Source organism: Lepus europaeus, chromosome 16 (assembly GCF_033115175.1).
Source record: "Lepus europaeus isolate LE1 chromosome 16, mLepTim1.pri, whole genome shotgun sequence".
In the NCBI taxonomy this organism is placed as follows: domain Eukaryota; kingdom Metazoa; phylum Chordata; class Mammalia; order Lagomorpha; family Leporidae; genus Lepus; species Lepus europaeus.
Window position 1 is genome coordinate 70,111,353 of NC_084842.1, and position 16,541 is coordinate 70,127,893.

Sequence of the window (16,541 nt, forward strand, 5' to 3'; positions counted from 1 at the left end):
TCTAATTTATAGGCTCTAGCCTATCTTCACAAGAGATATTTTTTGAGTGGGGCCTTGAAAAATGGAGCTCCTCTGGCAGAACAAGTAAGCACCATGGCTTGTTGGGGATTAGCAAGTGATCTGGTGAGGCTGACACATTAAGGGGGCACAGGAACGCAAAGAACAAGCCGAGAACATTTTCCCCACTGTGTTACAGAGCGCGGACTTTAAGCAATGCAGGGTTGTTGAATGTTTAAAGCCTAGAAGTGACACAGTCAAATCAGGAGAGAACTATAGGAACAGATTAGATAGGCCTCGAGACAAAAATGAGATACATATCGGGGGAGATAAAGCTCAGTTGGGAAGCAGAGGGCTGAGGGTGATCAAGCCTGCAGAAGAGGAGAGTGCACACGCTGAGTGTGGGGGTAGCTATGCAGTTAGGATGAGCTGGAAATGTCAGTTAACCAGAACACTGCATTACTAAAGCATCCTAATTAAGAAGATTATTCCAGAAACTGCTCTATAATACAAGGGCATAACATATTACATTACTGGGTTGAAAATCAGAACAGCCAAATACGACAGCCATCGTATGCTATTTGGCCAGCAGTGCGAATGGCTGTTGGGAGACTAATTCGGTGTGCATTACAGGTCACTCAGATTCTTGTGATCACTGGCGGAGCAGATGTGAATTCAGGGGTGGCAGTGGCTGGTAGGAAATGGTGCTGGAGGATGCAAGGGAAAGGAGGCCAAGAGAAGTAGTGTGAGCACATGTGGTCAGAGACGGAGTGGGCAAGGCAGCCTGGCGCCCTGCCCTCCAGTACTTTAACAAGAAGCAAAGAGCAGCACATGACAAAGAGGGGTTTGTGGGAGCCACAAACGTGTGGCTGCCCACCAGATCTACTTTGGGATTCAGATTTAGAACTACTGCTTGGTGACACCTGTTGCAAATGAAAGGCTGTGCTGTACCATGGTCCGTTCATTTGCAGACACAGTCTCGAGAGATTAAGTAAATGATATCAATGCAAATATTAGTGCAAATGAGATTAATGCAAATGATAATGGAGCTGGGCATTTTTATCCACTATGTCTACCCCTAGAGTTTAAAATGTCATGTATGTATATATATATGTATATATACATATACATATACATATACATATGTATATGTGTGTATATACATATATATATACATATATGTATATACACACATATACATATAAAACTCTATATATAAACACACATGTGTTTTATTTATGTATAAACAAATAAATATGTGTTTTATTTATATATATATATATAAACATGTGTGTGTGTGTGTAATTACCAACACTATCTTACATTTTCTTTGTGCTTTGCAGCTGGAAAAATCACTTTAAATATAATTTTCTCATTTGGTTTTACACACCCTGTTAAGTAAGCACAGCAGATAGAATAATTTCCTACTGTATATTTCCCTTTCATCCCCAAGCTACAGATACAGGTAGAAATGATCCTGGGGCTTATCACCAGCGCTGAAATTCCCCAGTCTAAACTCCTAGACCACTACATTGCCTCTGTTGAATCAGCTCATGAATGTTCTCCTAAAGGAAGAAACCGAAGCTGGGCGTATCTGTACACGCCTGACCTCATCATTGAGAACTCACTCCTTCTTCTGTGTTTCCTGTGCTCTCAGAGAGGAGAAGGAGGGAGACACCAGCCAGAGGCATCTTCTTGTCCTCTTGACGAATGTGCATCTGCACACGCAGCATGGCAAAGCGCACGGTTATAACCGCATCGCCCTCAAAAGCAACCAAAGGGGGCTTACTTAGAACCCATCACAGAGTAGGTTATTATTTAGTTCTCAGGAAGTCACACGTGCTGATGAATGAAAGGATCCATTAATAAAACAGTATGCCAAACTCCACCATGCAGGCTCATGATAAATCTCATACATTTTCTAATACATATTGTCAAAATAAGATGCATGAAATAAATTTGGGTAAAACTTAATAAAATGTTAGGCAACCAAGCGGATCTATTGATTTAGAGTTTTATTAAGGTGATCCAATTTTGAATTTAAATCTAAAATCAGAAGACAATGGTTTTTGGACCTTTTACCGCCCACATACTATTATTGCATATAGTAGAGACGGTAGGTCTTCAGGAAGTATTATAAAATAAGACGCTTCATTTGTAATAAAGACCAAAATAAGATTGGTGCCTTTCACCATGTTTTCGTTCTAGAATAAACCCTACTACCTACTGCAAGTCCCTCTCAGCTGCTCTGCCCTAGAAGCAAATCTGGTTAAACCAAGCTTCAGCAAAAGGGGGCGTGGTCTTGACTCTTCCTGCCCTTCCTTCCCTTGGGTGTTCTGTTGTAAACGTCCACCGTGACTGAATCTGGCAACGGCCTCAGTGGTGTTGAATCTTCCAAGCAAGAGGAAGGTTGAGACGTGTGAAGCGATCGGCACATTAATTTCTGACTTTCAGAAGAGTGAAGATAAAATATTGTGAGGTGGAGGTGATTGTATTTGACTTTCCCAGTAGGGATGTTTAAGGGAAAAATAAAATGGAGAGGGATCTAAAAGTCCCTGAGGAGTGAAGAGTTGTAGAAAACACCAAAACCATTGTTTATTCCTACTTAGAAGTATGTTTCCCAAGTCTTCTCATACCCTTACCCCACACCTCTGGTTTTGAGTGAAGAGCAATTTATAAGACAAAACGTTACATTTCTAGAAAGAAATTTATAAACTAACATGAAAGGATTGTCCAAGAAGCTCCATTACCTCTTGAAGTTTATTACAGTATCTTTCATTCCTATTGCATATGCTGTCACATGCCTGTTACAAGTCAAGTCAGGATTATATATAGTATGCCCAATTTAGCAGGCGTCACATCTATTGCTTCTCTCTTGAAAATAAGCGCATGCAATGCAATATTTGGTGTGCAGAGTTATTGTTTCAAAAAAGGAAAAACTACTTAGGTTTAAGTGAGGCGGGAACATGATCTTTATTGGCTTATATGCAAAATTTAATTTTGGTTTATGCAGAGTTTGCATAGTTCATGATTAGTTTCTAATGAAAAAATTAGACATGTTGTCAGTGACCTTGATGAAGATCAGGTGACAGTAGCAAACAGAAAAATTTGAAGAAGAGGCATAACTTTTAAAGTAGAAATGTCAGCAAGAACTGCCTGAAACAAAAACAGAAGAAATTATTAATAGCAGAGTGAACTCTCAGAAACCCCATTACATGTATGTCTGCAGTCAGCACACGCTCTGAAGTCTTCAGATCTGTCTGCAGTCTTTGCACTGAAGCTACGGCTTCCTGCTCTTTGCTGATATTTCAGTGGTAGTATGTGTGCAAAACGCTACAAGGTGCAGTAGAAAATAACCTGGACTTCAGCCTTGAGCCTTCTTCAAATACACAAGGTAGCATGGGTTTATAAGAGGGCTAACATTTCAACTGCTTCTATAAATAAACGTACATTATGAATCCTAGTCCTGCTATTCTAGTGTTCTAAGTAACTGACTTGAGGAAATCATTCTGAGATGGAACTAATGTTTATTCAGTTGCAAGAGGCATAAACATCCTCTTCCCTTTAAACAAAGACTCCAGGCAGCTATTTTAAGAATAAAATTTACATTTCTATGACAGATAACAAAAGCAAGTAGAGTAATATGGTAAGCACTATGTAACTGAGCCATATTTCAGGTATATATTATGTCCCTGAAAAGAAATTAGCCCTAAATAATTAGCTTACAATTTAAAATAATCAAAGAAGCCTATGAGCCTCTTTAACTCTCCAAACTAGTCTTCCTTTGTTCTATGCATACAATACATGCATGTGGCCGATCAGAAAATGCACATAAGCCCCAAAGTTTCTATTCAGATTATGAGGAGTATGGTTTCTTATAATTGTACACTGGATTCCTTAATCTTATTTATGACCTTTCATAAAAAGCTTGTGTTCAAGTGACTAGGGGATTGGAACACTAGCCGATACTTAGCTGGAAACCTCCAGGGTCTACCCAAGCTAAGACACTCATCTGAGAGCAATGTGTGTCCTACGCATCCGACTCTGCACTGACTGAGCCTGGCAGCCTCTCGGGGACTATTTCCATCCCATCTCAGGGAATCTTATCCTTACTTCGGCTGCAGCCAGTGATGTCACCTCCATCAGGTTCACTGCTCGGAAAGCAAACACAGCAGCTGCCAGCACTGGAAAAGAATGAACACCATTTCAGCTGTGGCCGACTCGCCAGCCCGGCGCAGCTGCTGCCATGCCCGCAAGCCAGTACGAGAGCTCGGAGCGAGTACTCCGCACCGCTCCACCTCCCATGTTCTGAGTTACGGTCTTGGCATGAGTGCAAACTGCTACTCAGGAGAACTGTGCTTGATGGCTCGACAAAGAGAATCTCAAGGTTTTGGAAAAAAAGGGAAATACAGTAGCCTTATTAAAGCCATTTTTAGAAATGGTTCTCTCATACCTACAATGGAAATTTTGACAGGTTTTCAGTGGCATGAAGATCTAATGACTGTCTTGTAAAAAATGGTTGATTTTGATCCAAGTATTTCTCACTAAAGTAATGCAGAGGCTTCTGGGAGACTACACTTTAAAACAGAAGTGTTTCATATGTACCAAGACGTCCTGCGAGAAACATGGCAATAAAGCTCTCTTTTTAAAACATATTTTTATGCTATTCTGTTCTATTTATATTGTTGTCCTTCACAGTCACTCTAAGGGCGCCACAAACGGATATACAGGTGAGTAGGGCTGTTGAGGGAACAATCTCAATGGTTACATTGATGTTGGAAACAAGAAAAAGTTGAAACTTTGGGGGAAAAAAAGCCATTATAGGATATCTTGAAGGTCAATAACACACATTCAGCAGCAATAACACACATTCACATTTGGATTATGATTTCCATTAAATGTATTTATATGAAAAAAGAGTAAAGCTAATATGCAACACTTAATAAATAGACTAGCATAAACACTTCCATGTGAGGGAATGAGTCAAACAACGTCAGGATCTGGGTAAGACACCGGTGATCTCGAGAAGGACATGGCTCTGACTGGAGCTAGCTCTTGACTTGCCATCATTCCCTTCTCCCCACCCCCAGCACTGGTGGGGATGCATTCTCTACCCAACAAGTCACTGATGTCTAGGAAACTAATGCTTACAAATTATTTAGAATTACTGGGCAGAATGGTTCCCCGGTGCATTGCATGTATGCAAGTATTCACTTTAAAGATACATCGTCACTGTTAAGAAGAGTGATACTACTAGCGTTATTCTCAGAGCTAAGAACTATTACTAGCACAATCTTACTAAAGTAGAAACTGTGGCACAGTGTCAGGTGGCAGGATCAGAGTCATGTAGGTAGCACAGAGAACCAAGCCTCAACCCTGGCTCTGGTGCCCAGGCATTTAACCTCTATGTGGTGACACCGTTGAGGGTGAAGTCAAGCATCCATGACTCATCCCTGACATAAACCTCTGGGTGCCTTCCTAAGAAACGTCAGCTGTGCTGTCCCTCAGAATGGTTTCCCAGAGATGAGCTGAGGAATGATGGGCAGGTGATGGTACCTAAAGAGTAGGAGTCAGGAGGTGAACCTCTTAAGTTCTCTAGAGGGAGGGAGTATGCACCCAGCACCTGGGAAGCACAGGCATTTTTCTAGGGGACAAGAGAGTTTGGATGGCCTGGTGAAAAAGCACTAGTAGTAGTTAAAGAAGAAAATTCTGGAAGAAAAAAAAAAGACAGTCAGTAGTAGTAAAACATAATCTATAAAGTCAAGTAATCTGGAATCATGCAGTGTGTAACAAGGGACATAGGTCTGGGGAAAAGAATTTAATCAACAAGAAGAAACTCAAATATTTTAAAGTCACTGCACTTCTTGATTAAAAGAATATCAAGGAAATGATTTCTGTGGACCAGCAATTCTTTATACCTTCCTGATATCTGGAATTATTTTGTCCAGTGGAGACATTTAGGACCTAAGCAACATGATCACTATTTCCTTTTTTTGTGTATAATTGAAAGAGCTGCCAAAGCAGGATGGCCACCTTTCCTATTGTAACAGGAAAGAGTTTTACAGAGCAGGAAGCTGTTTTCCCAAAGGTAGACACAGGGGGAAAGAGCAGTGCGCTATCTGACCTCAGCTTCCAGAACACCCACAACGCCTGTGTGCTCACCACCTTTATTTATCTTGGTGTCACATCACAGCAGTTCCTTTCTGTCGGCTTCGTGTTTGGTTTGCCCAACCCTTCCACAGAATAGGTTTGTTTGCCAAGGAGAAAGCTCTATATTTTGGGATATTTTCAGCTGAAATCATGCTTCAGATGAAATGTAGAAACTCTGATACTTACTTCTGGTCTTCTAAACCATACTAATTATTTTAAATTGAAGCAGCTCTATCATGAACATCAAGACACCTTTTGCTTTAAACTATTCTTCAGAAGGCTCTAGTTAATTAATAATTAAAGCCAGTAATTTTTATTAAAAATATTTTGTAATAACTCATTTGATCAAAAAAAGTGGTGCCAAAATATTCATTACCGAAAACATATAAAATAATCAAAACTAATCTGTATACACCTTCATGAAATTACCCTGTGGCTTTTATCTGAACTTCATGGTAGGGGAGCTCCCTTTAGTTTAGCTCCATTTCTATGCTCTAAAATACTTCCCTGTCAACTTTTACAAAGCATTCATGGAGCAGTTAAGCACAGCAGCGTGTACTACATTTCTACCTGTCTATCAGTAACTCTTTCATTAACATATTCACCACATAGCAGAGTTCCGTTCTTACAGCAAACACAGTCTTCAACATGCACTTATTTCTCTTTTCCTTCAACTTGATTAGAGGTGATAAGGCACAGAATGAGAGAGGCCTTAAAGGTATTCTAATTCAACATTTCTTTCAAGGTATAAAACCTCTTGACCTTTCAGTTGACATTGAAAGAGCCTTTTTTTTTTTTTTTTTTTATTGAACCCAGTTCTTTAATATGCTCTAATGTCCTCTTAAAGTGTTATCCAAAGCTACATACACCAGTCTTTAAAATTTCTGGATTACCCAGAGGAGAGTTATTTGGTAGACGATCTAAAGTCCTATCACTTGAGAAATAGTAGCAGAAAACACAGCTACTTAACCTGAAATAGAAGATTTGGGGGGAGAGGCAAGTTGTGAGAGTAGAAAAAGCTCGATACATTTAAACTGTATTAACCAGAAATGACACAGGCTTCATGAGAAAGTAAGGGTTACTCAACACTGAAGCCCCAAGATAGGGGATGCAGACTGCTTGTCAGAAATGTTTAAAAGAATCTGCTGGTTCACTCCACAAATGTCTGCCAAAACCGGGGCTGGGCCAGGCTGAAGCCAGGAGCTGGAAACTCATTCCAGGTCTCCCACAGAGGTGGCCAGGACCCAAGTACTAGAGCCCTCACCTGCTGCCTCCCAGGGTGCACACTGGCAGTAGGCTGGAACAAGCAGTAGGGCCATGACTCGAATACACTCATGCCAGTTGCATCAACTACAGCAGCTGCAGTAGTTGAGAAAGGCCAAGAACAGAGCGCTAACATAGCCAGGAGGGTCTGCAGCAGGATGGAAATAGAGCTCTACTCTGCTGCACAGCCCTCGCACCGTGCTGGGAGACAGCAAGCCCTGGCTGGACTAGAGGAGGGGACAGGAGAAGGAAGACAAGGGAGAGGGAAGTGAGGGGAAAGGGAAAATGGGCTTTCCAGGGAGCCAAGAAGGTGTCAGGAGAGGCTGGTTTGGGGCCTAGGCCAAAATATCAACATGGTAGAACCTTAGTACTTGTCCTTTAAGTCAGATATGTCTATTATGTAATGAATTAGAACAACCAGTTTCTTTTCACAATGAAAAAAAATGACAAGTGTCGACTCAAACTAACTACATGAGGTCACTTTTAGAAAAGAAAAGGTCCTTACTACAGAAATGGCATGTGTTTTACAGAGAAGGAATTAACCCTTACCAGCAAGAATTTCCAGAGAGTTGTATCCCAGGATTCTATCCCACAAAAGCAAGAGTTGATCTGTAGCTAAGTATCCGGAGAAAGCTCGAGCCATCCACTTAAATGATATGCGGAGTCTGTAAGCAAAGAAAAATGAAAATTAATTTTACCACTAGGATGTTTCACCAAAAAGGCAGTATCAGAAGAGCCCAACTACTCCTGTTGTTAAGGTAACTCCTTTGAGAATCTCAGAGGTCATTTCGGCATGTGAAACTCAAGTCCTTTCCCCGAAGCTACGGAAGCGCACGGTGAGAAACCATGGCTTCTTCAGCTGGTCTATAAGTACGAAGAAGAATTATAGACGCTTGTTCCTGAGTGCAGCCCTTTACAAACCCACTCTTACATCCTGCTTAAGGTTTATTTGTTTATTTGAAAGCTAAAGTGATGAAGAGAGATACAGAGATAGAGAGATAGAGAGACACACACACACAAAGAGAGAATTTCCCATCTGCTGTTTCATTCCCTAAATGGCTGGAAAGGCCAGGACTGGGTCAGGCTAAAGCCAAGAGTTTGCAACTCTGTCCAGGTCTCCCACGTGTGTGGCAAGGGCCTGAGGACTTAGTACTTGTGCCATATTTAACTGCTTTCCCAGGCACATTAGCAGGGAGCTGGGTCAGAAGCGGAGCAACCTGGACTCGATCCAGCACTCTGATATCAGGCACCAACATCACAAGTAGTGTCTCAATCTGCTGCACCACAGCCTGGCCCCTATATTTGGGATTCCTTCCTTCCTCCCTCCCTCCCTTTTTTTTTTTTTTTAAGATTTATTTCCTTGAGAGGTAGAGTTATAGATAGGAAGAGGGAAAGGCAGAGAGAAAAGTCTTCTGTCCACTGATTTACTCCCCAAATGGCTGCAATGGCCTGAACTGGGCTGATCTGAAGCCAGGAGCCAGGTCTTCTTATGGGTCTTCCATGTGGGTTCAGAGGCCCAAGTACTTGGGCCATCTTCTAGTGCTTTTGCAGGCCATAGCAGAGAGCTGGATCGGAAGAGGAGCAGTGTTCACATGAACTGGTGCCCATATGGGATGCTGGTGCCGCAGGTGGAGGCTTAGCCAACTACACCACAGCGTCAGGCCCTACATTTGGCTTTTCAGAACATACATTAATTAACTGTCAATGAGCTCATCTTCTAACACTTCTTAACAATTCCAGGTAAGGCATGATAACTTATAATTTGAATTTTTTATCACTTGAAAGAGTGGTTTGATAATTTCATATTTTTCAATTCATAAATTATATTCCTATATTTCAGTTAAATTGGATGAATAAGATAAAATAATAGGAGTTCTGAAAGACAAAGGCAAACAGTTTTAAAGCTGTAAGAGACATTAGAAATAGATTTCTGATTTAAAAATGATTTCCTTGTTTTAGTAAGGAAGATATCAGAATTCCAAAAGATCAAAGAGAAAATTCAATTTAATTCCATTTTGCTAAAAACAAAAAAATTCTATAGTATATGAGATCCTACTATTCTTAAGTATGTTATATAATAACAGCTTATCTCTAAAATCAGGAAATGAGATTTTGGGCTCTGGTATCTTGACAACTAGTCCCTCACATTTCTGTGTTATCTATTAGAATCTACATATGATATGACTGACTCTGTGCTGGAAGTATTAGAATTTATGTAAGTAGATACCACCGATGCTCTCTTAGAAAAAGGAACCCAGAGATTGTCCTGAGTGTGATTGTGCCAATTCTCTTAAGACTGGAAAAGATCCCCAAGTTTTAGAAATTCTTCAATACTTGGAAATTATTGCTCAAATATAAAAATGTACATTTATTCCACAGTACTAATGAATTAAGTTTTTTGCTGGTTTAAGAATATCCCTTTACAGATGTACAAGACATATTTTAATGCTTAAAAATGCACTTGATTTTAAGTCTAAATCATTAACTTCAACTAGTTTCATTTTATTTGAATCTTCAAAGTGTCTTATTAGAATAATGCCATAATTCCTCTCTTCATATACAGATAACATAGCCTCCTCTTTTAAAAATAAAATCTGTTGATTTTTATAATTTATGTACACCCTTATTAGTGTATAGTTCTCTAAGTTTTATATAAAGAAAAACCAAATTGTAGTGTTAAAAAAATACAATACCAAAAAACCCCCTGAATGTAAGAAAAAAATAAAAAACCTCACTAGAAGGGTCCAACAGCAAAATGGAAATGACTAAGGAAAGAGCCACAGAATCTGAGTGTAGATCAACAGAAAATGTCCAGTCTGAATCAGAGAAAAACAGATTGAAAAAGAAGTGAGTAGAGCTTCAGTGGCCTGTAGGGCGATACCAAAAAGTTTTAACATTATGTGCCACTGGAACCCAAGAAGGAGAAAACATCTCCATTTGGTAAAAGACACAAACAGCAGGCCGGCACCGTGGCTTAACAGGCTAATCCTCTGCCTTGCGGCGCCGGCACACCGGGTTCTAGTCCCGGTTGGGGTGCCGGATTCTATCCCGGTTGCCCCTCTTCCAGGCCAGCTCTCTGCTATGGCCCAGGAAGGCAGTGAAGGATGGCCCAAGTGCTTGGGCCCTGCCCTGCATGGGAGACCAGGAGAAGCGCCTGGCTCCTGGCTTCTGATCAGCACGATACACCGGCCTCAGTGGCCATTAGAGGGTGAACCAACGGCAAAAGGAAGACCTTTCTCTCTGTCTCTCTCTCTCACTATCCACTCTGCCTATCAAAAAAAAAAAAAAAAAAAATTAAAAAAAGACACAAACAGCAAACCCTAACCAGGATAATCCAAGGAAATGCATCCCTACTCACATCATAAACTGGCCAGAACTAAAGGCAAAGACCCTGACAACACTCAGAGCAAAACAAGGATGGATACTACTTCGTCCTGAGATATCTGGTAGGGCCTGCCAGTGAAGCCATCCATTCCTGGAGTTCATTTGAAAGTAGAATGGGAATACTTATAGATACATATTGTAAAACCTATTGTGTTGGCCGGCGCTGCGGCTCAATAGGCTAATCCTCTGCCTAGTGGCACTGGCACACCAAGTTCTAGTCCCAGTTGGGGCACCGGATTTTGTCCCGGTTGCCCCTCTTCCAGGCCAGCTCTCTGCTATGGCCCAGGAGTGCAGTGGAGGATGGCCCAAGTGCTTGGGCCCTGCACCTGCATGGGAGACCAGGAGAAGCACCTGGCTCCTGGCTTCGGATCAGCACGATGCACCGGCCGCAGCGGCCATTGGAGGGTGAACCAACTGAAAAGGAAGACCTTTCTCTCTATCTCACTGTCCACTCTGCCTGTCAAAAAAAAAAACAAAAAAACAAAAAAAAAAAAACCATCCTATTGTGTCTCTCAAAAACAGTTAAAAAGTTAAAAATAGTACCAGTGAACAACAGGGACAGAACTGGCACCCCAACCGGGACTAGAACCCGGGCTGCAGGCGCTGCAGGCGCTGCAGGTGGAATATTAGCGTAGTGAGTTGCGGCGCCGGCCAATTAGGGATTATTTTTAAGTAGCATTTCAGAGATGTCTGAAATTCAGTGGTACTTCATAGAAAGGAGGTACCTCTCTTTCCATTTGTCTCTATCTCTATAATCATTTCATGTTGAGAAAACTCATTGAGGCTACGGATTCTCTTCATTTTTAAGATGAAGACATTGAATTACGTTGATTTAAGGATAAAGAAATTGAGACTTAGATGAATTACATAACTTCACCAAGATTACACAGCCAAACTGAAATGGAATTTGAATCTGGGTTAGATTTCCACCCACTCCACCACCCATCTGCTGCAGATGAAATTGTGGTAAGACACATACTACAGTATTCTATTTCCTTTAATAGCTTCAAAGAGTTAATGCTCTTTTCAAAAAGGCCCTCCTTAATAGATGAAAATGGTTGCTCAAAAAAGACAGGAACAAAACATTGATAAATCATTTGGAAATTTCTGTTGTTTCAGATATTTTTCTTTAAAGAGAGACTGAACCAGTAATATTGAAGTCCAGAATTGCTCTGCATATTGACCTATACCTCATACTGAGATCCAGTAACAAAATTCAAACTTTTAGAAGGAGAAATCATAATCATTGGTGGATAACCGATTTGGTTTCCTTTGACAAGAGACAGCAAACTTTAATTTATATAGCTTTCATAGCTTGTTCTCTGATTAATTTAGCCTACCCAGTATTATCACATTTCTCTGGAAATATTTGTTTCCAAAAACATTTACCTCAGTTTTCATCAACACTTTTTATTATGAATAGGAATTAGAGCATTTTGGTGATTCCTGTACTAGTCACAAAAATGTTAGTAAATAAGACTTTATTAGGATCTTGGTAATTCTTCCAAGAATTTTTGATAGGATGCCCTTATAATTTATTACTTGATAATTATCATTTTATTGGTGAAACAGCTTAATTTCTCTGAAGTAATAATGAATCTTTGTAAGTGCTTTACAAAGATGAAAAAAAGAGCTTTCTGATGTGAAACTATTTATCCTTCAACAACGAGAGAAAAATACTCACGGTTGAGCCCCAATTTCTCGTAGATGATAAAAGAGTTGAGGGAGATAAGTTTGAAGAAGACTTTCAAACAGCAAACAGAGTGACACAATACCCTGGATAATAATAGTAAATTAGAAGAGAAATGGATATTTTAGTATTTAAAGATTAATTATGCCAACAAATTAATCAAAAGAAAATGAAAAAGACTATCATCAACATAAAGATTCTTCATATAGGTAAGAGCCAAAAATAAGAAATGCGTTAGTGGAATTCTAACAATGTATTTAAACATAAACTTTCTCGTTCTTTAGGTATACTCACACTCATGGACATACTAAGGATCCACTTTCCTTAGCACAGCAGGCTCCCCACATAGCCCAATATGTAATTTTTTACAGAAAATTTTCTACTTTGCAAGCCATGAGTTATCACGTAGACCCAGCAAAATTAGTTTGTTTTTTTTTCCTGGATGCATTCCAGTTTCCAGGTATGTCCCAGTGCTGTGGCCACACCCCTTTCTCTTTCCCTCCATTTGGTCGTTCCCCTTCAGCCCCATCCACTGGGGAAAATATTTCTTGCTTTTCTCTCTTTCTTTGAAATCCACCCCCAGGAAAAGACTACTGACTGCTTGACATGTGCGACAGGAAGTAGTATAAAGACATTTTTTTTTTTAATCAAAATCTACTTCTTAAAAGGGCATTGTCTGTAAAGTACAAGAAGTAACCAACTTAAGCAGATGGTTTTCAAGTGCATTATTATTTGACAGCTCTGAATAAAGCCTTTCTTGCGGCTCAGCATTCCTCAGGGTTGATCTTTGTAAAGAAATTGTAATCCTCTCTTTGAGTTTCTGAAGAAAAAAGGCTGTCAGGATTCCAAATAGTTCTGTGTGGCTACAAGCCAGAAAAGCAGATGACTGCCTTAAGTCTTTATTCCATGGTATGAAAGAGAGGGCAGAGGAGGGTTCAGCCAACCAATTATCTGCAAAGGGACACCTCAGGGCCAGCGTGGCGACAGAGGAGACATCTAGGGCTGCCCAGTGCCAGACTTAGTGCTCTGCACCAGGAGAGCACCATGGTGTGTACTGAACAGCCAGTTCTCTTAGGACTCTGATGCCTAAAATGGTACAGAATATTCAATTTAAGAATCTGAAATTGCTAGGAATGTGATATAGGAAGTAGGAGGACTAAAACTATTATTACTATTCAGATTATTCTAGATTAAACATTAATGTAAGGCAAGAATTAAAATTCTTGTTGAGAGAAGAAACTCAAAATAATTGTTAGTGCTTTGTTTATCTGTAACATCTTGGAGTTCTGTTAGTCGCCAACTTTCACTAGCAACTTACGAGAACAAAACTGAAGGCAAGGGGAGGTAGGAGAGGAATACATATGCTTACGCTGTGGGGATAAGGAATGGCTATTAAATTTAGTAGCAGTGACATGGTCTCCTCTTTGGGAAAATTTGGCAGTGAATGTGTCTCCTGGAGAGGCAGTCAAATTATCCACTAGTGAACCAAAGCAGATTCAAAGTGGAGAGAAAGCTTAATTGAAATAAACACCGCCTTTACTCAGGCTTATGGAAGGGGGGAAAAAGATATGATAAAAGAGCAGCCAAAATAAAACAGATAAAGTGTTCAACTTGCTTTTTCTAGAGTCTCATATTGAGGTCAAAGAGCCTGGTATTGAATAAACACAAAGAAAATCTACTATGATACTGATAATCAGCCAAACATAAAATTGAAAAATTGATAAATAAATGTTTGAGTTTCATTAACAAGGTGATGATTATAATGAAAACAACAGCACCAATAATATCAATAACAATAGTTATTTAGTTAACGCACACCTGCTAAGAGCCAGTACTAACTCCTCTAGGAGCTTGGTCAATTCTCTACAGTACTATAGAAAATATAAATAACCTCATTTCATAAAAGGGAAATCAGCAAAGAAGGCAGGAATTTTTATCAAAGAAAAAATACATACTACCTATGTTTTTCTCTTCATATGTAGATGATAATTTAAGTGCAGCTGATAGACTTTTTCTTAATTATTACCAGAATATTTAAATATTAATCTCTTCTTCTTTAACATTTAATCCCATAAAGACATGTTGCTTATCATCACAAATTAAACTTTATGCTCTACAATTAAATTGGTAAGTGACTTTTTTTTAAAGGAAAGAAAGAATAGGTGAGAGTTGGATTTAATCCCATTTTCTTTGAACTTACAGAAGGATGAGAAGAGATGGAATGGAGTCTGAAGAAAAAACGCACATACATCTCACGGAATATCTGATACAATTTGTAAGGCTCATGGTATAGAAAACAAAGTGGTGCAACTGAAAGAAAAACAATTGGTAATATTGCAAAATTACTAAATTTAAAAAACTGTGAAATATAAAATAATACATCAACATTTTGTTGTAATCATAGTCATTTGTAGACAAGTTTAGAATTATGGATAGCTTTTAATTTGGAAAAGAGTGTTTATTCACATGTGGAAAGTTCAACAGCCATTAAATATCATAAAAAGGGGTAAATTATAAACTATTGTAATTCCAATTTCACAGTACACTAGGAATAACATTATGGAATTATATAAGGCTATTAAAAGTTCAAAGTAACTTTAGAACACTACATAAAATCACACCTCTTTTTTTCACTGAGGTAGTAAGAAAGTGACAGACAGTTCAGTTTGACTTGAGCACTCAGGCTGCTTCAAGATTTTTAACGTGGGGATTCAGTAAGTTCACTGTAAGATGATTTGTGACTTTTACAACCATGGTCTTCCCTTAATACAACTTGAAAATAAACATTTGGAGAAGTGGTTTTCCATTCTTGGTCCATATTGGCCTATCTCCATATGAATCAAGATAGCTTTCACCAACTTAAAATAAAAGAATCTTCAGGCAATGGTTTCTTTCCCTAGTGAGTGTTAAGTTGAGTTTTCCTTTGTACACCATCTTGGCACTGGCGCACGGCGGAGTCAGCACAGCTTCCCCACAGCTGATGTCAGAGGCACTCACTTCAGAGACTGACTTCACCACGTGCCACACTGACAAACACGGTCCCACTTCGCATCTCAAGAACTTTCGGCAGCATAACCACACGTGTAATTGGAATGCAGACACAAAAACTGCATTAAATGTTAAGAAAAAATGCGTTCCTTGTAGGTAGAAATGTCAAAGGCTACAAACTGGGCAAATCTGAAGTTGTGGGCTGCATAGTCTGTCAGTCATGCCCAGAGCGCAGCAGGCATTAGGTAAGCAGGGAAATCAGTGGGGCCAGTTTAGTTCTCTTCTTTTTGTCAAAGTAAAAGGAAAATGGCAAAATATTTTTACAAGAAAATTCAATTAGTTGGGTTAATGGACAAAGCATGTATTACCAAGGGATAAATTTTCAAAAACTAGCATTGCAAGTGAAAAATTTTACTTCTTCTGAAGGGCAAAAGAAACAAATTATTTTCAGGGGAGTCAATATCTAATTATATATATAAAAAACTACTTGTAAATATATAGAAAAATTATACACAAAGAAATTCAAAAACAGAAAAGCATGTCCTCCCGCTTTAAAACTAAATTTTAAAAACTCATTTTATTATCAAAATAATTGGCTGCTTATTAAAATAGCCCAAATTAGGATATTCCATATATTTAAAAAGAATAACTCAGTTCTAATTACAATAACAACCTAAGAAAAAGCATTGTGATACAAACACATATTCTCTTATACAGGTATGAAATGGAAAAGCCTTAGTCCATTAAATATCATATGTAAAAAATCTTTTACATGACTTAATTTTTAATATTTTTATTAAAGATTTTTATTTATTTGAGAGGAAGAGTAACAGAGAGGCAGAGGCAGAGAAAGAGAGAGAGGTCTTTCATCTGCTGGTTCACTCCTCAAATGGCCACAATGGCTGGAGCTACACCGATCTGAAGCCAGGATCCAGGAGCTTCTTCCAGGTCTCCCATATGGATGCAGGGGCCCAAGCACTTGGATCCTCCACTGCTTTCCCGAGCCATAAGCAGAGAGCGGGATCAGAAGAGCAGCAACCAGGATATGAACTGGTACCCATATGGGATG

General features: G+C 39.4%; 1 protein-coding gene across 3 annotated transcripts in view; it reads right to left on the reverse strand.

The window, feature by feature from the left end:
- Positions 1–2,746: 2,746 nt before the first annotated feature.
- Positions 2,747–16,541, reverse strand: part of TBC1D19 (TBC1 domain family member 19) — a 147,762-nt gene continuing 133,967 nt past the window's right edge. For all 3 annotated transcript variants that reach the window (XM_062212833.1, XM_062212834.1, XM_062212835.1), the window contains 5 exons: positions 14,685–14,794; positions 12,479–12,570; positions 7,960–8,075; positions 4,111–4,181; positions 2,747–3,153 (listed from right to left, as the gene is read on the reverse strand). In XM_062212833.1, the coding sequence (XP_062068817.1) occupies positions 3,079–3,153; positions 4,111–4,181; positions 7,960–8,075; positions 12,479–12,570; positions 14,685–14,794 (464 nt within the window). In that variant the 3' untranslated portion in view covers positions 2,747–3,078. The remainder of the gene's footprint in view (positions 3,154–4,110; positions 4,182–7,959; positions 8,076–12,478; positions 12,571–14,684; positions 14,795–16,541) is intronic.